Consider the following 22,893-nt stretch of genomic DNA (forward strand, 5'->3'; position numbering starts at 1 on the left):
TCCTTCGTACTTAAAATAAGACCAGGATTGCAAAAGAGTATTAGGCTCGCTTCTATCCATATAAGGCAGCGCTTTATAACTTTCCAGTAAAGTAGCTATGCCAAAAAAGGCATCTTATAGTAGATATCCTCAAATAGCACCTAAAAAGAATAATATTGAAATATAACGACGAGAATTGAGAAAAAACTTATTTGAAAGAGTAGAAATGGGAAAGAAGTGAAATTTTCTAATGACTTTCAAGATAGAAATTGAGTTTTGCCTTGAATAAGCCGTGACCTTAATTCAAAAAACCCGTTTCAACCTCGCTTCTCCCGTGTTGATATAACATCAAGATGGTGGCGAGAAAGGATTTTCCCTACAGATGGCGCTACTTTACCGGGTGTGGTGTAGTGAATAACCATTGACCACACAGTGACGCGCTACGTGAATCATAGCATAGCAAGACGAGAAGTAAAGTAACCCAACCATTTTCCAGTCAGCTCTTGCCTCATATCGACGTATTTTTTAATAGGTGAGTGTTCTAACTTCTCAAGCACAACATACACATTCAATATAACAATGCTGCTGTCGCGTGGAAGTATTAATAACAAAAGAAAATTAATGGAAAGTGAAATTTTGACAGTAGTCTATCTCCCTGGAGAAGTCGGCCATTGTTGTCATACACTGGAATGTACAAGATCCGTTCTGGCAAAATTTGACTGTGCCTTTGTTTTCTTGCTATCAGAAATATATAAAAATAAGCCTAACATACAGTGTTTAATCAGATAAAAATAAACGGTAAATGTAACTCTGCTGTTTCTTTAAGGCTGACATTCTTAAGTGTTTTATTGTCTCATAACCCCATTTCAGGTTTTTGTAGGAGTGATTTAGAATTCATTGAATTGACATGAATTTAATCTATATTTTTACGTTTAATTGGTCCTTTGAGTTAAAGTCACAGTGTAATCGAAACTAAATCTGTCATAGCAGAGAGTTTAACGTCCTATTAATCGCAGTACACTCGTGCCAACGACATTATTTTTATCCCGATTTCGGCCACGTCAAGATTTCCTGAATTAATTATCCGAAAATAAACAGGTGCTCGGTAATGGTGTCTTGGCAACCAATATAAAAGAATAAAACAATCTTTATGAAAGAAATTCGTTGATTCGCATTTGCTATTTACAACATAGTTCAGCTTCTTATTTTTTTGTTGTATTTCAGATCAAGATGTCTTCCCGAAAAACAGCTGGTCGCCGTGCGACAACCAAAAAACGCGCACAACGCGCAACTTCAAACGTTTTCGCAATGTTTGATCAAGCACAAATTGCTGAGTTTAAGGAAGCTTTTAATATGATTGACCAAAATCATGACGGATTCATCGATAAGGAAGATCTTCATGATATGTTGGCCTCCTTGGGTAAATTAAAAATTATATAAGAATACATTGCAAATCTAAGTGGATCTAACTGTTTTTATTTTCTTTTTAAGGAAAAAACCCAACGGACGATTATCTAGAAGCCATGATGAATGAAGCACCTGGACCAATCAATTTCACTATGTTTTTGACCTTGTTTGGTGAGAGGCTTCAAGGTACCGATCCCGAGGACGTAATTAAGAATGCATTCGGCTGTTTCGACGAAGAGAATACAGGTCACATCAACGAAGAACGTCTTCGCGAATTACTCACTACCATGGGTGACAGGTAAATTATATTAGCAATGGAAATCATAGAAATAATTGAAAAAAGCATTATCAAAATTAATTTCATTACTCGTAGGTTCACAGACGACGATGTTGATGAGATGTATCGCGAAGCGCCGATAAAAGGATCTATGTTCGATTATTTGGAATTTACGCGAATCTTAAAGCACGGAGCTAAAGACAAGGACGAGCAGTGAGCAGATGTACGTTAAACTTAACTTAAGATATCGAAATTCTATCGATTTTAGCAGGGGAAGCGCAATTCGGCTTCCATTTGTTTCATGACCAGAAGCGGTGATCACAAAAATATACGTACCCACTTTTGGAGCACTCCGATCAGAAGAAAATCTCAAAAACTGAGATTAACGTTGTTATTTTTTCGCAAACGTTACCGTTCTCTCATTTCCCCCATCATTACCGTGGCAAGCATGCACATCGTGGTCTTGCAAGAGCAAGAGTGCGTGATGCGCGCGAGCTAACGTGTTCAAGGAAACGATTCATTATCGGTATAACTTATTTTTTTTGTGATTAATATTATGTACGAACAGTTACATTTGCATATGTAAACATATTTACACTTTATACAAATATAGAATTATGTAACTGTCGTTGATTCGGCGTTTATATTTTAATATAATAATGAAATATGTTCAAACAACTAATGTTGATAATTTTTTATCCAATACTATTGTAGACAAGGGTCGAGGACTTAAAAAATAAGAAAAAATCTCAACTTTGTAGAAAAAAACAGATGAGGATCAAACTACTGGTATTTTCAGTTTTAAACCAAATTCCTCTAATTTCCTCAGCGTGTAATAATCGATAAGGTAGTTGGAGGTGCATAAATTGCTGTAATTAAAAGATTTAGAGTGTTTGTACAAGTTACTCAGGTAAGAGCGAAATGACAAGGAGTTTATGATCGTTGGACGTTGTCGGTGGATGGAACTGCGTCTGCGCGCTGGTACTATATACGTGCACACTGCACAGTATACACGTACAGCGTAGAGCTTAGTGGAGGCGCACGGAGCCGCAGTACCATTTCCACTGCTCCCGCGACAAGGTTTACCTACGACGTATCTTTCGTTGGTGCAACCACCTATGTCGCGCGTCGTTCCACGTCCCCTTGGTCCGCGAAAAAAAAAATAACGGGAGCATTCCCGGTGCGTTAGGTTCGTATCTCCTGGGCAGGGACGATTCTTCAGGGACAAATCGATTTTTGTGCGCCACTGCCTGTCAGGAAGCAGCGAACTGTTAAATGTCCCCGGATCGCTCGGCAATCCAGGAAGCCCCTAGCGATTGTCAGCTCCCTTGCCTTCGTGTTGCTACGTTCGGTGGTGCTGGTGAAGGTGGTGCTGGTGGTTGTGGCTGGTGGTGATGGTAGTGGTGTTCGCTGGTGCGGTGCTGCAAATCATCCAAAAATTAAAATGAAGCGAAAATTGAAGGAATGCCATCAGTACCAAATGGGTAATCACCTTAACCAACTTTGCTTGGCATCTACGCATACTGGGACGAAAACCCTTGCCTTCTAACACCAGTCACACACGACACTTCGGAGCAATCCTAATGCAATTGGTTGCTGAGAAAATCGTTTAGTGCTGCGCCTATACGCAATATTGGAGTAGGAACCGAGTCAGAGGTGGTTTTACTGTCCAGGAGCGACACCCATCGGAAGAGGCTGCTCTGATCAGCTGTTCGCAAAGTCACGGTAAGTTCGGTCCATCCTTTTCCGTCCCTCCGCGACACAGAATTCTCTGGCGAAACGAAGACTCTGTAAAATTGGATTGCATTTCCAAGCGCAATCGTTGGGGGAGACTGGCGTGCGTGGGAGGAATCCTGAGCGACGCATCTACACAATGGTGGCCATTAGTTCATCTCGCAACCCGATGTATCGACGGATCGAATTTGGGAAACTACTACTATTAGCCTAGCAATATTTACGAGTGCAATTCATTAAACAGAGTCTAAAACGTGCATCGTCTTGCTGAAAGTGTGCTCGGAATCGATGAGTGTCGCGCAAAGAGAGCTCATTGGCCACGTGACAATAGTTACACGTCTAGCAGGTCCACGGAATGGTGTCACTCTTCATGAATAGGTCATTGCGTTTTCAGGTAGGCTTATCTGCGACATAAGTCACCTGTGGCATGCAAAACCACCTTTGTCCTCCGATCGTTAATCCCAGAATTTACCAACGCGATCGACGAACCTACTGAGATTTTTACTTTCGTCGAAAGCACGAAACTTTTTTCTCCCTCTCTCCCTCTCCCTCCTTTTGGTTAAGCGCCTCGCCATTGCTTATGCAGAAATAATTACCGTTACCTCGCGTAGGTATAAACTCGCACTTTTTCAATCCACTTCACCTTGCAAACAGAGTCCAGGGTTGTGTGCGGGGTAGACTAACCGTGCGACGTTCTAATAAAGCCAATTAGTCCTCGTGGCCGTAAGAGATTGATGCAAAATTGGATTTTCCAAACTAATCGTAGAGCCAGCAGGTATACATATATACTATATATATATATATATATGTAGTATACCAAGAAACTCTATAGCGTCTACATAAAAGTAATTCCATTTCGTGCCTGACGACCTTTTCTCCTTCGGGGCGAAAAAGTACGGTAGTATATTATAATAGGTGTGTAGAGGAATGAAGGATTCGTGCACGTGATTAGTTCTGATAGGCGAATTCCTTGTATCACTATTATACCTCTTGGCACAGTTCTGTAAACAGCTGTTCGTTAATATATACATGCATATAGCTGAAGCAAAATAAGACTGATGGAAAATGAGTGCAGAATTACCGTTTATCTCGCGATTAGAGAGGGATGGGGAGCGTTGGTGCTTGGAAGTGAGAAATGAATGGCCGATCCGGATCTTTAATGTGAATAAGTGGAAAGGTCGATATATGGAGAAGATAAGAGAGGAGGTTTAATGGGTGAAACGCGCGTCGCGTGTTGATCACGCGAGCAGAAGGAGTAGACGACGTTGCTTATGGGACAGAAGCGATTCGCCTGGTAGCAACTGTGCCCCGTACCGCGTGGGTGGGTGTGTGGCCAACCCAGAACAAAGCGCTCGTTGCAACAAATTTACCCATAGGGGGGTGCCCTTTAACTCTCCCTACCAACCGAACAAACGGCCTTCTGTCAATCTTCGACCAAGCAACGCACAATCACCGTCTTTTCTCTTTGTATGCTATAAGCTATAACTCCTACCTACTACAATGAAACGGATGAGAAGACTCTTATTGATAATAGTCATAAACACGGATAACCAGTGACTCTCGCAGTCTCAATGAGACGTTTTACCAGGGAATTCTTGTATTTGTCTTTTTTGTACGAGGGAATGGATCGCTAATATAAACAGAACTGTGCGTGTGTGTGTGTGTGTGTGTGTGGAGTTTCGTGGAAACTCTTCAGCAACGACCGAACAATCAAGCTTTCGTCGATTTTTGACCAAACAAAGTACAGTCGGGGCTTTTTCTTTGTTTGTGTAGCATAGTTTGGATACGTAGTAGAAATAAACGGATGAGAAGACTCGCATGGATACATATACGGATAACGAGTAGTTCTCGTGGTCTCAATCAGATGCTCGAACAAGCAATTGTTATGCTTGTGCTTGTTTGTATAATCATATGGATTGCTAATGTAAACAAAGATGAATTTAGGCGAAAGCTTTCAGCAACAATCGAGCTTTCGTTGATTTCTGATGGAACAACGCACAATCGACGCTTTTTCTTTATTTATACGGTGTAGCTTGTATCTGTACTGGAAATAAACGGACGAGAAGCAACGAGAAGACCCGTATTAATAATAGTTATACATACGGATAACGAATAGTTCTCGTGGCTCAATAAAACGCTCGAACAAGGAATTGTTATGCTTGTGCTTGTTTGTATAATGATATGGATTGCTAATGTAAATAAAGATGAATTTAGTCGAAAGCTCGTCAGCAACAACCGAACAAACGGACTTTGGTCGATTTCTGATGAAACAACAATGCACAATCGACGCTTTTTCTCTTTGTTTACCTCGCAGTCTGAATGAGACGCTCGAGCAGGGATTCCACGTATTTGTCCTCTTTGTATAATCGCATGGATCGCTATTATAAATAAAAGTGGAGTTAGTCGAAAGCTCGTCAGCAATTTCGTCGAATCCTTCGAGTCTCGACGGATTCTCCCCTTCGTCTGGGGTCGCGAGCTTTCACAAATCCCTCGAGAGGGACTTTCGGAAAGAACGTCCTCGTCAAGACTATATAGCAATATACACTGCAGTATATATACCATTAACCGGTCGCTTTTCGATCTGGCTGCTGCCTGCCACATCTGTTCCATTTCCAATCTTTCCATTTATCTAAAAACACTGTATATTAATCACTTCTATACAAGCACCACTCGCCATTAATTTCAGCTCCATATGTGCTAGCTTGGAAAATGCCAAGCAGCAATACCTCAGCATCAACGCTAAACATAGATTCGTATTACAGCGTTAACTCATCGCGCAACGACCAAAAAGAATCGTTCAGCTGACATTTCTTCCGGAGCTTCGCGATATTCCCATTCCTGCAAAGCCTGACATTTCTTGCAAGTTGAGAATGCCAAAGAATATGAGAAGGAGCTACGAAACCTTGGCATGATTATTTGGCAGCGTCGTTGGATTTATATACGGACTTGATAACGATGAGTCCCCAGGACGCATCATCGAAAGAATTATACGCTCTTAAAATAAATCATTTAACAAGGGGGCCAGGTTGAAAGACCGAGTCGCAGAGGAATAAATCGTTTGGCTGTGCTCCTCTCTCTCTCTCTCTCTCTGTTGACCTTGTCATGAATTTCTCTATCTATAATAGAAGAAGAAGAAGATTCTTTGTTCGCGAGCAAGAGTGACAGTTATACAACTATGTATACACATATATATCGTACCGTGGTAGTTGGTGGACGTTTGCTATCCAGGTCACCCGGTATATAGGCCGACTTGACTGGGCTTTGGTACGTTTCCAGGCCGTCTAGACGAGATTACCGGCAAAAAATTGTAATCGAAATAGGGCCAGGACGTTGTGTGCGAGGAGGCTCACCCTTCGGAGACGCGGTTCGGTCTGCTGAAATAAAATGTCCCGAGTCAGACGCATAACGACATAGGGTCTGTGTGCTTTTCTTTGGCTAGCGTCGCCGTCGCCGAGCAGCAGGACTAGGGCTTGTAGAGGGGTTGCTCGGAGAGTTCGGAGGGTGCACCGTGGATTCTCTCGTTGGAATCGCTCGCTTGCGCAGACGCCTATCGATTTGCCGACGGGACGAATGCACCGACTCGGCCAGCATACCACGCAATCTCTCTGCATCCACCACGACTTTTCTAATCCGGGGACCCACCACCATACATACATATACGTGCAAAAATAATAAACCATGTCTACATAGTTCCCCTTAAACTTTAATTCAATCTTTCACTTTCCCTGAAATTTCTCAATCTTAATAATTACACCCACCGTGTTCCAAGGTTTGATCAGACTCCATTGGGTCACCATTCGTTATATATATATATATATATAGTTCAACTCGTTAAAATCAATATATCCCGGAAGAAATATATTTTTTGCTAGGTTAAACAATATATATGTCTACTCTGTCAATTATTTCAAGCTACGTTATGAAAGCAGTGGTTATAATTATATATAATAATGTAAACGTATCGTTTCTCTCTCTCTCTCTCTCTGTCATTAGCAGAAGAAAGGGGTGGCATATCAAAAGGGCAAATAGTTTGAGCAGCAATTACGGCGATTGATGGTTAACAAGGATCGGATTTGAGTTTACGCTTCCTTCCTGTTGGCGTTAAAGGCGGTTTTGTTAACGGTTTGACCGAGGAGCCACACCTGATATAGGCCGACGAGTCAGGAGGGATCGGCCCGAGCCCCGAGCCGCATTCTCGCCTAGTTCTGACAATGAAATTCGATCGGTTCCAGCGAATCGCTGGTTTCACGGCCCACTGGCTATTATCTACGACAGTGTCAAACACTCGAACGATTCGAGCCACGAACTACCAGCTGGGGAGTGCAATTCTTCCTTCTCGACGGATCCCCCCAATTCGCAGGGATAAATCGTAGAATCCCTTCCATCACACACACACACACACACTGATTCGAATGAAGCGCTTTGCATCCATCTTAGCTTTATCCGCGCGTATAGACAAATTCAGGTTAGTTCTAGACTGGACTCATCCATTGGACACAGATGGACGTGTGTCCCAATTCGTGTATCCAATCTGACCCATTGCCAAGAGACACGTGGACGTTCTCCACTACGGATTTTCTCATTTCCACGACGACAGTGACGTTCTGCCAATAATTTCCCGCTCCTCGTGACGTATTTCCGTTGCAGAACGACTGTCTACTTCGCAGATGAGAAACAATCAAATCCGAAGCTTTTTCTTCTCATCAAGGTACTCTCCCGCTTTGAAGAGAAGAAGCAAAAAAGAAAAACTGTAGGGAATTAATAAATATTATTATTGTTATATGCAATTAAAAATATAACAATGTTGTGGAAATAATTTCCTAAGAGCAGAATTTATCCACGCGAGGTTAACGAGTTTTTAACGAAGGAAGATCTCCACTTCGGGACAAATTGCGTTTAAACTCGGCTTGATTGCTCCCTGATAGCTGGAAACTTTTCCGGAAAAAGGAATTTTCCTCCGAGTTGATTCAGTCTGATCAGAGCTATTCGCCTGTTTTGCACGCAATGCGTGCCATTCCAACCGACGGAAAATTATCTCTATTTCTATCTCCCTCTCTCTCTTTCTCCGTACACGACTGACTATAGATAGCTACCCTCTGTACTTCCGCCTTATGCAAATTAGCCACTCGGCGAGACTCGAAATATATAAACAAAGCGAAAATCCATAGAAACGATCAAGCAAACCGTATTATACACTTTACAGTTTACACACGGTATTACACGGTCTCTAATAAAACGATGCTATTCAATCGAATTTCAATTATCCCATGAAATGAATTTATCGCAGGATAAGAACCGTTCTTTCCTCTATACTATTTTTCCGCTGAATCACAGCCTCTCATCAAATCGCTCGCATAGATAAGAGATGGAATTAACGAGTGCTTCGGGTCGTTTCCTGCCGTGCCTCAGCAACTTGCGAGATTTCTTACGAGAAATTTCTTCGCGCCATGACCTACCGTGCGCGCGCGCGCGCGCGTCTTCCTTCTTGCGTGAATCAGGAGCACGGTGTAGTGGGGGGAGAGGGGATTAAAAAAAAGAAGAGATAAAATAACGGTGCTCCCTCATCTCGCTAAATCGGGGAACGCGTGCGTTGAGAAAATTGTCTTGGTACACTGACCCAACGTGCACTGCTACTACAGCAAGATGGAAATAACTCTACAGGGTGCTTCCTGGAGATTCGAAATTCTATGCGTTACTCGGAATCTCGTCGCTTCGCGCAACTCGTTGAAGCATCTTCGGTCTAAGCACTCGCTAATAACGCTAGGAAATGTCATCGACGCGAAACACCCTGTGTAGTGTAGCGCCCCTCTCCCCTACCAGAGCTCTCTCGACCAATCACGTGGCTTCTTCAATTTTGTATACAAATTTCGACGGGTTTCTAGTTATTTCGTATAGCTTTTGTTTTTCTTCAGACTCTTCACTCTTGCGGATACTTGCACCCCGGTATTTATAAACAAAACTTGACTCAAACTCATCTCAAAGTCTACAAGATGTGTAACATGGATCACATGGGATTAAGCTTGAACTTGCACTCAAGTTCTGCTTACGAATTCCGGTGTTAGTATCCCACAGTTTGCGCTAGTAACAAGAGAAAATATTATAGCTGACACGAAAGACCCTGCAGAACCTCCCCTCTATTATTCTCGACCAATCACGGTGACCCGTTCTCTGTCAAACCGAATCTCGACGTGTCTCTTGTTATTTCGCAGCTTGTCTTCTTCCAAACTCTTGGCTCCGTGACCTTTATCATTCTAGATGTAATAACAAGAGAAAACATCATAAATAAGGAACACCCTGTAACGCCCCCCACCATTATTCTCGACCAATCACGGTGACCCGTTCAGCGTCAAACCGAATCTCGGCGCGTCTCTCGTTATCTCGCAGCTTGTTTCTTCTCTGAACTTGTGACTCTCGCGGACACTCGATATCCCATCGTTTTTCTAGAGTTACCCGAGAGCCGACTGTCGAGATGTACGCTGGAGCGACGGAAACTCGATCCTCGTGCCGTTTTGCTCTAGAAACCGTCTCGCGATGCTCGCGACCGAGATGAGAAGAGTGAAATTTGGCCAAGTGTGCCGGAGTTGGCGCTTTATTGAATTATATCCGTGCTTGGCGCACCGCTACAAGTTGACCCGAGCAATTCCACCAATTGACTCTCTGCACCCACGTGCACTTCCAGCTGACGATGAGTGTCTTCGCGTATGAAAGAAAACTTATAGCTTCTTATCCGCATTCTTGGTTATAGTCATTCTTGGTCGCGTCCGAGGTAAGATTTGCGTAGGCTGCGGTGAAGGAAAATTGATCGAATTCAGGGATGTAGGTAAGAAGGGGGGGGGGGGGGGTAGGGCAGTCGATGCCTCAGTCGACCGAGTGAAACGGAAGCAGCTAGTCGTGGGAAAAAGAGGCTCCGCGACCGATTGCGCGACTCAAGGTCAGCGACGACGTTGCGTCGCGTGCGGGATCGTCCAGTGGTTGCAACACACGCACACAAATACCACACGGTAATTTATAAGGGTCTCCGCATATTCATCCGCTGTATGAAAACAAAGCTATATATAAACTGTGTATATTAATTCAGAGGAATTTTTGTTCGCGATTTCTTGTCCACTACTCGGTGCACGTGTCCTTGAGAAGAAAAAAGTGTCACCTGGATATATCCAGAGAGCGTTGATTATTACTTCGGTCGTTCTTGTACCCTGCAAAGGTTGCACGATGCTCTATAGTTCCGCGATTAGAAATATTTGGGCCCTTGATCATTTTATTTGGCGACGCGACTGGATCGGCATACTGGGCAAACATCCAAGTCTCACCAGCCATGGTCTCTCATACTCTCACTTCTCCCTTTCTCTCTCTCTCTCTCTCTCTCTCTCTCTCTAAACGAGCTCTGGTCTCTTAAGAAAATGTCATACGCGCGCATCGTATGTACGTGCGGCTCAGACTTGAAATGGCTGAGAAAAAATTCTGAGGATGAAGAATGCGGGAGGGGTAAAAGGTTATCGCTGAAGAGTCCGAGGGATGGCAGTGAGGTAATGTGTGAAAAGGAGAATTTTTATGGTGAGAAAAAAAAGTGGCAATCCCCTACTGCTCGAAGAATATCTTCCGGGTGATAATGCCAACGGACAACGTCATGCCACGCGTCACATATAGAAAAAAGCTTCCTGGCACCTAACCAGCTACCAGAATCCCTACAGGTTCGTTCCGTCGGTAGAATGACCCTTTATCAAATTCCTTCGTTCTTTCTCTTTCTCGAATTTTCTCCTTCCGCGGGCATTCTGCTCCTCCAGTGGAACAGAAATTAATAACGAGTTTCAGCCTGTCCGTACTCGTGGATCCTACGCACGAGGGCCGCAGGGAGGAAGACTTTCAGGGTACTCGTATTACGATATACGCGAGCTCTATACAGTTACCTTAATATCCCTGAAGTGGAAGCCGGAATAGAGGGGGAATTAGGGAAATTAAGAAACGAAGGGTCTTTTACCGGTCACCGTGTCCTCGATCACGATCAAAATTATTATTCCAGATCTATACCCTACTGCTCGTTAAAGATTGTTCAGTTTACTCTCTCAAGGATCGACGATCTCACCTTGAGGAAATTAACAGAGTTCTGTCGTAAAGAATAGAAAGTGTTAATTAAGAAAATGAGTATATCAAGGGCCTCCGCGCATTATCTGTAATGACAGAACCAAAATTCAACATGTGTATTTCGTTACTGTGGTTAAAAATTGTCCATTTCCTCTTTAAAAAAATATATCTCAATATCCCTATCGTTAGGACGATGATTACCATGGAAAAATTAATAGAGTTCTGTCATAAAATCTAGAAACCACCAATGAAAGAAATCGAGGGTCCCAGCTTCCTCAATCATGACACAGAAGCTGCCCTCTACTACTGCTTAAAATTCGTTCGAGTTATTACTCTCTTCCAACCTTGGATCAATTGAAGACAGAGTAGTAGCGTAAAAGATAGAAAGAGAGATGTTTGAAGAGTGAGAAGGAATGGAAGGAATTTGGAGAAGAAGCAGGGTGGATTGGATGGAGGTCGAGTGAATCTTGAGCGTTTGTTTCACGAGCAGTGGAGGAATTAGAATGTCGATGGCTGATGCGATTGGTCACGCTTTAACCGTGTCCGAAATGGATTAACGACCGTCCCTCGAACAATTTTCTTCCGCGACTAATCCCCATTAATCCGCCCGTCCATTGTGATTCTCCTCGCGTTAGCTTTATTTCGCCGTAGTTGTACATACACGAAGCAACGAAAAATTTCCATAGGAGAAAAATAAGATCCGGCCGAGATGAAGCTGCCTGACTCTCCACTGAGATTCGTCGTCTGGACATTTCTCAGCGAGCAGCAATTTTCTGCTCTTGTTTCTTCCACTTAATTTATGGAACGACGTCGTTTCGAGTCCTAGCACGGTCCACTGCCAAGGAACAAAGAGCGCGTGGCTCGATCCGTGGTAAAACGGTGGCCCCCAGCAACAGGTACACGCACGCTCTAAACATCCCCCCTCCCCTCCCTCCCGAGTTGTCCGGACGAGAGGGGATCGAGCTGTAATGGAAAAAAATAGCAGAATCATTAATTGTATATGCTAGGAGAGTTGAGTCGTCGCTCTATTCGTAGTGGCATGGCTCCACTGTTGCAACGTAACCGTTGGCTGAGAATAGAGAGGCGCTCGCGGTCGTTGGCAGGCGGATGTCACGCTGCCGGAAATCTCGTTCGAAGTAACGTTACATCCTTCGACCGGAAGTCTTTGAAATCTTCTCGTCGCGCTGCTCCACGCGCTGCTCGAGCAAGTGAAAATCACCTACACAAAGCCCTGATTCTCCAACACTATTAATAAAACGCTCTCTGAGTGTAGCTTTCGCAGTCTTACGATCTCGCGCCAGAGACGTCATTTGTTTTATCAATGAAGACAAAAGGAGATTTTAATTGAATGGATAGGATAGTGCGGAGCGAGTCGCGGAGTGTGAAAGGTATCGAGGTTCTTGAGAATTCCGAGCTCGAATGTGAATCAAACGTTGCTGAAGCAACGTGTTACGAGAGTGCGATGAGGAACCTGGGAGAGGGGGGGGGGGGGCAACGAGTCGTGCAATTAAGCGTAACCTGGAGGACAGAAGCTAACCGCATGGTTGTGTCCAACGTGACTCATACCCCCCTGCTTGTGCTCTGATTTATTGCTCGGTCTCTTTAGGCTTTGACTCCCGAATCTCTTAATTGACTCACGCATCAATCTCGTCTCACACAATTCTTCTCCCGAGATCTTCTACATCGACGTTCCTTCCGAATCGATCTTCGAAATAGCCACACGTGACTGAATTCGATCGTGTTTCGATGTTTACAAATTTTTTCTAGCATCGCAACACGATTGATACATCAACACAATCGAGGCTGACGTCATCGTGCAGACTCCGATGACTTCATAGCTCGTTCCGACACGTGTGTATAGGTGGCTAAGCACGCGTATTGCGTGTACGTGTATCCGTGTGTCGTGTATTCTCGCTCACGTGACTCGTTTTCGTGTTGCGAATTATAATGGCCGGTATATATAGTAGTACAGCGCTTGTAACGAGTCGACCGAGAAAGTAAATAAAGTAAGGACAGTCGATGTGGGATTGTGCGATTCATTTCCCGTAAGAGAACGCGGTGTTTACGACTGTTCCGTGGAACTGACGAAAAATCTACATCTCCATGGTCAAAGTTTGACGAAAACAACGAAAAACCCACGCTCGTTCGATCGCTGTAAATAAAAGCCAAGTGAGTAAACACTCGACGCGGTGTACCAACTGATGTCATACTTTTTCTCCTCGACTATTTTTCAAGCAAGCTGCTCGTTGAGTAGCGAGTTTTTTTTCTGTACCGTTACCTTTACGGCTCGAATGAGCGAAGAACACACGATAGGTCGAAAAATCGATGCTCCGCTTCATTTCCATCCTAACGTCTGTTGTAATTTCTGGATTCTCTCTGGATCGCGATTGACGACGTGTAAAGGCAGATCTTATCGTTGGATGGAGTACCAGCAGAGGGAGACGTACGTAGCGGGAATAAAATTAGGTGTCGGTAGAGGCTTGATAAGAAAGCCTCGTTCACGCTTGGCTGAGCTCGAATGGACTATGACAGAAGGTGATTATGGTCGCAAAAATAGGAGGGGGATGCTTGTGGATGCAAACGTCGAGGAATAAAAAAAACGAGCGACGAGAGCTTTCCAGCATACTCGCAAAGTAAAGACTTTTATTTACATTCTCATAATTATATACAGAAGAAAAGAACTAGCGTGATTTCACAACGGCAGAAATGTAAATATTATGCAAATTCGATCCGCGCTCGAGTAGAATTTTTGGAAATACTGCGATGAAGCCTTGAACGGTTATGTATTATATACGCCACAATCTATTCACTCTATTTTCATCTTCCACCTCGTTTCGCGAAATGTACTTCACGCTTCCCTGCCTCGACCAGTTCATAAAAAGCAATAATCGCAAAGCTTTAGTATTACACATTCGGACCGTACAACCAGATTTGTCGATCGGCGGATGCCTGTGTAAATACCGGAAGTAAATTCCTCTCCCCCCCCCCTCCCTCCCCCTTTCCCGCTATCGCTGATAAACATTTACGAATCCCCGGCTAATTTTAACGAGGTTTATTTGTTTTTTTCTCTCCTCTCTCTCTCTCTCTCTCTCTCTCTCTCTCTCTATAAGTCCGAGACGCTCGTAAAATCGAAGTGAACGCGTCGAGCTTTTCAGCCGCGACGCGTTTAAACTCGCAGAGTAGAGCCGGAGGAGACGACGGCAGGCCATGCAAATTTATCAATTTAGCGTCCCGTTCAAGCTAAACGCGTTGCATCATTGCGCCGAGCGGTGATCGGCCGAGCTCCTCGTAATTCCTCGGCCAGTTTAGCCTTGCGTTTTCTTCGCGTAACCACAACGTTCCTGCGCGCCGAACACAATTTTTCCACTCTCTCCCTTTTTTATTCGGATTTATATAGACCAGACGGCGCACCAATTCCGCGCTGTTTCACTCGATATTGGCCCAATCGACGAAACTCGCTCGGCCGACTAGAACAAATCGCTCGGTTGACCTTGCCAAAGCTTCGTGAGTCACGCAATAAAATCGCGCGCGATAACGCAAGCCAATTACCGCTTATCTCGGCCTATCGGGATCCTTCATAAAAAAGCCACAGGAAAAACTTCTGAGGAACCATAAAATCCCCACTCTTCCACTATTTCCCTCGCTACTCTCGCCGAACAATCGTAGACCTGCATGCGAAACTCGCTAATTAGTCTCGGTTTGAGGAACGAAACGTTACGCTTAATTCCCCACGTAAATTGCTATCTGTATTATCCTATTAATCCCCTCCCCCCCCCTCAGCTTTCTTCGCGACGTTATTATTGCTAATTGCGCGTTACGTTTCCGACGAATGAAACAAAAGTTCGACCCGATGTAATTTCCCGCGTTTTTCCGGAAAATTCGCAGTGTCAGGATGGATTTGTCTGATCCGGGTTTAAAGAAAGAGTGTTAGGGGGGGGGGGGGGGGTAGAAGCGCGCGGTAGGAAATTTGACGAGAGAGAGAGTAGGATGGATGCGCGGTTGCACACGATGTGGTATCTGGCCGAATCTTGCGGTAGGAGTTTTCACGGTGTCATTGCCCTCGTTGGAATAGAGAGGAACGGTGAGTGGAGAGCGGATTCTCTCATAGGTTTACACAGTACAGAGGCACGCGTGACAGGCAGCCGTCTGCGAAAACAGGTGCCTATTCAAGCTCGCAGAATGCCTTCCATCTCCCCTACCCCCTGCAACCCTTCTCCCTCACCCCGAATACAAGCTTCTTCCACTTTCCCGCCATTCGGCCAAAGAAACGCGTCCAGGAGGAAAAGCCAACTTTCCCATGCACCACCCGGCAAGTCGTTAATTCTCGCGAAATGAGCTTTTTCAAAAATCTTCAGCAACCACCCTGAACACGCTTCTTCCTCATCTTCTTCGCCTTCTTCGTTTTCTCTCACCTGCTCTTCTTTTCCTCCAGCTTCTCCCCCCCCCCCTAAATCTCCAACGAGAATCTCATTTCATGCCATTGCTGCAAAAAAAGGAAAAAAAGAAACATGGCGATTATTTCCGAGCAGTCTGCACGCTGTCAGCGACTGCTCGACCCTCCCGTGCGAGATCCAGCAAAGAATTGATTTTTATCGCCTTTGAACTTTTTTATCGCCACTTCCGACGGATTGTAAAATCTCTTATTCAGTGGCAAAAGAAACCGAGGCAAATATTTTACGATAACCGATTGGGTATTTAGGCCTCGTTCCGACGATACACTCTTGTAGACATATACTATAATGTAATACGTTTACATGTATTGGTTTCTTTATCGCGTTCAACCGCTTTTCGCTGCCAAGCCAGTCATTAAATGTAGAATGAAAGGAGGGGTGGGGAGGAGGGGACCGTAAATAGAACATTGTCAAGATAAAACAGTTTCAACGAGTTCAATCAAGCACGCGATAAATTAGCAATTAAGCAATTACCAGTGAATTTCTCTTCTCGATCAATCCTTACAATTCTATTTTCGTTGATTCGTTTATTTGTTGGTTTTAGGTGGTGATCGCTGCTCCCGATGCCGCTGCTCCGCGCGGACAAAATAGCGAACGACAGTTGGGCAACTTTTTGGCACACAGGTGAGCGGGAGTAAATGTCTCCAATATTTATACGTCGATGAAAATATTGCAAGGAGAAAAACTCAAATATATGCATTCTCCATAAAAATAATCGTAAAAATACTGTAATGACAATCGTCGACAACTTTGTACACCCCCCCCCCCCCCGCCCCTTTGTCCTTGTAAATTTACATATTTAACTTTAAAATAAATTTGTTTTCTCAGTGTAACTACAGTAAACCGCGTTCTTTCGCTATACTCAATGTAAACTTGAAGCGATCGTCGTGGGTTAGAAAATTGCCATATCGTTTGGATTTGATAAAAAATGTTAGTTTAGGGAGGAGAGGATCGATCGAGATACGCGTCGAGGAAATTGAGTCTAAATCGGGAACTCCTCCAGCTGGCACGATCGCTGCACTTCCGGATGCAGCACCGTGCTAATGAAAACATATGCACCGATGGACCGGCACGAAATTCACTTTGAAATTTATCTGACTTCCTTGACGAGAAAGCTCTCTCGCATTTATCGCTCGCACTATCTCTCGGAAGTCAATTAAGAGCCGTAGGCCATAAATCAGGATTGGGCTAAGAGGGTCCGATTAGTGAAATATAAGACGCAAATAGAAATCGAGGCTGGTAGAAAATTTGAAAAAAAAAAGGAGTATATGTGTAACTACAATGCGGGGGTGGGTCTGGAAAGCAGAGAGGGAGAGGTGGAGGAAAATGTGTGTTGCGAGGGAATTTGGAACAGAGTGTTATGGCTATAGGTATAAACAGTGGTGAAGGAACGAGAACGAGCGAAGGTTCCTATAAGTTCTGCTTTTGAGTTTAGCGTCGCGACATCTCGCTTGAATCAGACGCGGACTCGCGGCTTGGCCGTCTCCTGGCGAACGCTTCCTTCTACTCCGACTATATAGAGGGTGATGCACTTGACATGTCCTAAAACATAGAAGTATTAAATGTAGCAAATTTTTCATTCCATTTATTATAAGAGATTTAATTTTTTGTATAGAAAATTATTTTGAAACTTTTTTCAATTTGCACCCATAAAAGTCCTATGTAAAAAAAACTTGATATCCTTTACAGTTATGCAGATAAATTAAATTTTACGTTCTATCTCCAAGAGCTTCATACGTACTTCACTCAGAACAAAGTGAAGCACTTAACACGCCCCAGTACGTAAAAGCATAAATGTAAGAAGATGCGATCTCGTTAACTACAAGAGAAGACAATTTTTCGCATAGAATCTTTTTGAAGCTTCTTTCTGATTGCATTTAAACAAACTTTACACAAAAATTGATGCTTTATTTACAATTACACAGATAAATGAATTTTTACGTTATATATTTCTGGAGCTTGTAATATACATTTCACCCTATATACGGGTGTAACCAGCCAAAGACCGAAAGATTTTGACCAGAGATTCTTGAGGCTATACTAAGTAGAAAAGTCCTATATTATAAGATCCGCAAAAGCATGATTGCTGAGATAAATCAGTTTGAAAGCGAGCAATCAGGGCTTTGATCGAACGGAAGAATTACTTTACTGTCGCTTTCGTTGACACCTCCCTTTCGAAAAACAAAAGAAGCTCGTACCTCTCCGCCGCTCCGTAATTCCGTACATGTACACACACACGCCCGCAACTACGCCGATTATTAATATTACCTCCTAACGTTCTACAATCCTGATCCAACCACCGTATGAAATTTATTTTTCGCCTAATATTATCAGAGTCCCTGTGATGTAATTATTGATTCTAAAATGCTAAACAAGTTAGTCAGATTCCAGCTGCAACAGCTTAGAAGATGACATAATCCTAATAAAAAATGTACAATTCCGCCGCGGAATGTCCAATGAAGTAAAGAAGACTTACATTTCCTTCATATGAAAAGCAATTTTTATCTACAGGGAAAGTTTTCCAATTCTGTCTTCGTTCGTCTGTCGCGTCAAGTAATGTTTCGTCGCTTTGTCTTGTCAGTCGTCACGTCAGTCATGTCAAATCGTCGTCGTCGTCCTTAGTCTATTATTTTAAAAGCTGTTCAAAATGTCTCCCCCCTGCTTCGATACAAGCTCGCGCTCGTCGCAGCAGTTCTGTCCATACGTTGTCCAGCGTACGTTCGTCTATGTTAGCAACCGCCACTTTTAAACGCTCGAGCGCTACTTCCAGCGAGCCAGGCTCCGTCACATAAACTTCATTTTTTAGGTGACCCCAAAAAAAGAAGTCCAGTGGTGTCAGATCTGGAGAGCGAGGGGGCCACCTCACAGGTCCTCGGTAAGCGATCCATCGATTTGGAAAATAATTTTCCAAAATCGCAGAAACTGGCCGAGTATTATGAGGTGGGGCACCGTCCTGCTGAAACCACATTTTGGTCCGCAGGTCTAGCGGTACATCCTCAAGTAACTCAGGCAAATCTTCCGTGAGTAATCTCGCATATAACTCCCCATTCATTTTCTCTGGAAGGACGAACGGCCCGATCACATGAGTCCCTATTAACCCGGCCCAAACATTCAATTTCCACCTATGCTGGTAGTTTACCACACGTACGAAGTGTGGATTTTCCTCGGCGTAAGTGTGAGAGTTATGAAAATTGAATGTTCCGGCACGAGTAAATAGGGATTCATCCGTGAATAAAATTCGGCGATGAAAACCAGGATTGACTTCTGATTGTGTCAGAAGCCAACGACAAAAATTAACGCGTTGTGCGAAATCACCTTCCAACAGATCCTGAACGGGTGTGTGATGGTACGGATACAAATTCGCAGCCTTGAGAATTCGATGTACCGTCATATGCGAGATTTTAACTTCTCGAGCTATGCGGCGAGTGCTTGTTGTCGGGTCAGCTTCTACTAGATTCAGTACTTTTTCCGTCACACGTCTGTCACGTAAGTTGTGTCCACCTTTCTCCTGTCTTGGCAAAACATTACCCGTTTCTAAAACTCTACGATATGTGTCTGTAAACGTCGTACTGATTGGGTGTCGTCTATTTGGGTACCTTTCCCTGTAGATTCTCGCCGTCTCTGTCGCCACACCTCGAGCTTCTCCCAGGATGTACACCATTTGGCCGTATTCCTCATTCGTGAAATTCGGCATTTTTGACACAAAATTTGGCCACTAATTATATCCCGTGATATGCAGTTCACTTGCACTCTATCCGAAAGATGCGAAAGACTGATTGTTTATTACTATGACACGATTCGGAAGAAAAAACCTAAAGATACTTCATCTGTTTATTTTGAAAACATGTGAGTGGGTAAAATGCCGGATTTCACCTATGAAGAGTACGCAGAGATGATGCTGATGCTTTGAAAAGCTTGACGGGAGGCGGCGAAAATTTACAGGCAAAAGGTATCTAAATCGCAGAAATGTTGTCTAGTATTTTAGTATTAATAATTACATCACAGGGATTCTGTTAATATTAGGCGAAAAATAAATTTCATACGGTGCTTGGATCAGGATTGTAGAACGTTAGGAGGTAATATTAATAATCGGCGTAGTTGCGGGCGTGTGTGTGTACATGTACGGCATTACGGAGCGGCGGAGAGGTACGAGCTTCTTTTGTTTTTCGAAAGGGAGGTGTCAACGAAAGCGACAGTAAAGTAATTCTTCCGTTCGATCAAAGCCCTGATTGCTCGCTTTCAAACTGATTTATCTCAGCAATCATGCTTTTGCGGATCTTATAATATAGGACTTTTCTACTTAGTATAGCCTCAAGAATCTCTGGTCAAAATCTTTCGGTCTTTGGCTGGTTACACCCGTATAGTTACTCCTCGCCCATGCATTAATCACTCTCATCGTCTGGCATCTCAGAGTGCCTTTTGCCAAATTATGGGATGGTCTCGATCGATCGACACGGAAAATCATTTAAGTCTCATTTATACCAGATCTATTCAACGGTAAAAGTGTATATAATTTTTAGAGTAATAAATTGTCTGTAATTAAAAGAAGAGGTGAAATTTGTTACAAAGGAATTTGAAACAGAGTGGAATTGCGATATATGTATATATAAAGAGTCGCGAAGGAAGAAGCGAGCGAGCCAATGATAGACGGAGTATTCCTATAAGTTCTGCTTGAGTTTTGCGTGGCGATATCTCGCTCAAGCCAGTTGCGGCTCGGCTGCCTCCTAGCGAACGTTACCATCTCCTAGTTATTACTCGCCCACTCGTCGTTCTCATCGTCTGGCACAGAAATCCATCGTTGCCGGACTATGGGACAGACTCGATCGATCGACAGGTGAGAGACGATCCTTCCATTTCTCGTCCGTGTTCCTTTACATAACAATGTAACCATTATACAGTAGTTAGAAACCGCCGCGAGGCCATTTTAAAAATTTCGACATCTTTTAGACGTCTTTTCGAAGGAATTAAGAGGAAATTTGTTAAAACAGGTGAAGAGCGTATCGAGGATGCTGTCGTACATGTTGCCGACGGAGGACAAGCCACCACCCGGGGATCCCAGTCAGAATTTTCGCGGAGGCAGGACTCAGGGACAGCAGCAGAGGCCCTCGAAGAGCTGCACGTTCAAGGTCACCGGGAGTGGGAGCTCGCCGAGGAAACTGGCCGATGCGAATAAAGCGATGATCGTGGGGTCGCGGATCGAGAACCACTCGGGCAATCAGATCTTGGCCACGGAGAGCCCCAAGCACAACGGCAACGTGGCGAAGAAGCCCAGTATCCACACCGGCCACTCGTCTGTCAGGGTGGTCAAAGATGACAGCCTCTACAGCATAGACAGTGACGCCAGCACCGCTGGCAGCGATCGAAAGAACAAGATTCTCAACGGTGCCAAGCATGCCAGTCTCAAGAGGTATATAAAATCTTCCAAGCTTTTCATCGGTCTTAATCCATGCTCCCTCATCTCCCCTGACCAACTCCCATCTGATTCGATCGAACAACAAGAATGTCGTAGTAAAAATTCTTTAGTCCAAGAGGTTAAAGTTCAAAGCTTTTCAACATCCAACGCGACCCACTCGCTTTTGATCGACCCAAGAAACAAGATTTTCAAATGTGCCTCAAAGGTGAAAGTTCTAAGCTTCTTGAGACCTCGCGTGACCAACTTGGTTTTGATCGATCTAAGAAACTAGATTTTCAAATGTGCCTCAAAAGGTAAAAGTTCAAAATTTATCAACAGCTTTAATGCACATTCCCTAGTATCACCTGATCAATTCCTATTCGATCCACTGAAACAATAAGAATTTCGTGTAAAAAGTCTTTTTCTCAAAAGGTCAGAGCTTTCAAAGACCTCACGTGACCAACTCGCTTTTGATCAATTCAAGAGAAAAAATTTTCATATACCTATGCCCCGAAAGGTAAAAGTTCAAAACTTTCAACCGCGTTAATTCACGATCCCTGATCTCGCGTCAATTCGTGTTCGATCCACTCAAAACAACAAGAATCTTGGATAACAGAAATCTCAGTCTCGAGAGGTCAGAGTTCAAAGCTTTCAAACAACTCACGTGACCAATTCGCATTTGATCGATCTAAGAAATAAAATTCTCAAAAGGTAAAGGTTCAAAGCCAATTCGAACGCCATCGATCCGAGAAGCAGGATTTTCGAATATGCTTCAAAGGTAAAAGCTCAAAGCTCTTCAACAGCGTTACTCTACAATCCCTGGTTTCCTCTAACAAATTGCTATTTAATCCTTGCAAAACAAAGCTTTCGAATAACTTCACCCGGCAACGCCTACGAAATTCATCAAAAGTACATAATATACCTGTCCCGAGAAGTAAAGGTTCAAAGCTCCTCAGACACCTTTACCATATAGCATATCCTTGATCTCACCCGCACAATTGCTATATTTATCCGATACAAGAAAAGCTTTCGAGAAACTTTACCTGAAAAACTTCCATCAAATTCATGAAAAGTACGTAACATGCTCGTCTTGAGAAATAAAAGATGAAAGCTCCTCAAGAAGGTTTACCATATAGAATCCCTGATGTCACCCGAGCAATAATTCCAATTCAAAGTTCCTCGGCTTGTCGAATCGTAGACGCCAGCGTCTGGCTGTAGTAATGCACGAAGGACTCGAGGAAGATCGAGAACAAAGAGGACCGTGAGAGAAAAAGAGATAAAATAAAGAGAGCGAGAGTGAGGGAGAGAGAGAGAGAGAACGGGCGGACGAGTTCTATTCCGCCATTCACTGTCAAGGTCGAGCAAGCTATACGTATACACGAATCTTCTTCCGAGTTAAAATTACTCGCCCAACGTCCAATTCTATAATTATTTACGATTCCTGCGACTCGAATAACTTTTACCTCGGCTATTTCTTCAGCCAGTAAACAAACTCCGTTGTCGTTTCGCTACGGATGACGAGTGATTATGTAAACAAAACAATCTCTGGTTTTCTTTGAAGCAGGTCGATC

General features: G+C 43.7%; 3 protein-coding genes across 8 annotated transcripts in view; 2 read left to right on the forward strand and 1 right to left on the reverse strand.

The window, feature by feature from the left end:
- The first annotated feature begins 412 nt into the window (after positions 1-412).
- sqh (Myosin regulatory light chain sqh) lies at positions 413-2,341 on the forward strand. Its single transcript, XM_066726317.1, has 4 exons — positions 413-511; positions 1,204-1,399; positions 1,471-1,684; positions 1,760-2,341. Exons 2-4 carry the CDS (start codon positions 1,210-1,212, stop codon positions 1,878-1,880), a joined length of 525 nt encoding a protein of 174 aa, XP_066582414.1. The 5' UTR covers positions 413-511; positions 1,204-1,209; the 3' UTR covers positions 1,881-2,341.
- A 735-nt stretch (positions 2,342-3,076) lies between these two features.
- LOC136773002 (uncharacterized) overlaps positions 3,077-22,893 on the forward strand; it is a 39,934-nt gene continuing 20,117 nt past the window's right edge. The window contains exons 1-3 of one of the 6 annotated variants that reach the window (XM_066726310.1): positions 3,077-3,388; positions 16,475-16,554; positions 20,919-21,337. In XM_066726310.1, coding sequence (XP_066582407.1) covers positions 20,937-21,337 — 401 coding nt within the window. In that variant the 5' untranslated portion in view covers positions 3,077-3,388; positions 16,475-16,554; positions 20,919-20,936. Of the gene's footprint in view, positions 3,389-3,773; positions 3,792-10,351; positions 10,399-13,542; positions 13,649-14,094; positions 14,113-16,474; positions 16,555-20,646; positions 20,765-20,918; positions 21,338-22,893 lie in introns of those variants that run through there. The other 5 variants (XM_066726313.1, XM_066726312.1, XM_066726314.1 and 2 more) reach the window with 5 other exon arrangements.
- LOC136772777 (histone-lysine N-methyltransferase SETMAR-like) lies at positions 18,557-19,624 on the reverse strand. The gene has a single exon (XM_066725904.1). The coding sequence runs from the start codon at positions 19,622-19,624 to the stop codon at positions 18,557-18,559; it is 1,068 nt and encodes a 355-aa protein (XP_066582001.1).

The sequence above is a fragment of the Prorops nasuta genome, unplaced genomic scaffold (genome assembly GCF_024137725.1).
Source record: "Prorops nasuta isolate Cenicafe-Biocafe unplaced genomic scaffold, Cenicafe_Pnas_1.2 PNAS00004, whole genome shotgun sequence".
In the NCBI taxonomy this organism is placed as follows: Eukaryota; Metazoa; Arthropoda; class Insecta; order Hymenoptera; family Bethylidae; genus Prorops; species Prorops nasuta.

Excerpts from the sequence above, each read along its gene's own strand:
- sqh (XM_066726317.1), top strand. The coding sequence starts at position 1,210 with ATGTCTTCCCGAAAAACAGCTGGTCGCCGTGCGACAACCAAAAAACGC. Across the intron at positions 1,400-1,470 it reads TGATATGTTGGCCTCCTTGG|GAAAAAACCCAACGGACGAT; the intron begins GTAAATTAAAAA and ends TTTCTTTTTAAG. Across the intron at positions 1,685-1,759 it reads CTCACTACCATGGGTGACAG|GTTCACAGACGACGATGTTG; the intron begins GTAAATTATATT and ends CATTACTCGTAG.
- LOC136772777 (XM_066725904.1), bottom strand. The coding sequence starts at position 19,624 with ATGCCGAATTTCACGAATGAGGAATACGGCCAAATGGTGTACATCCTG.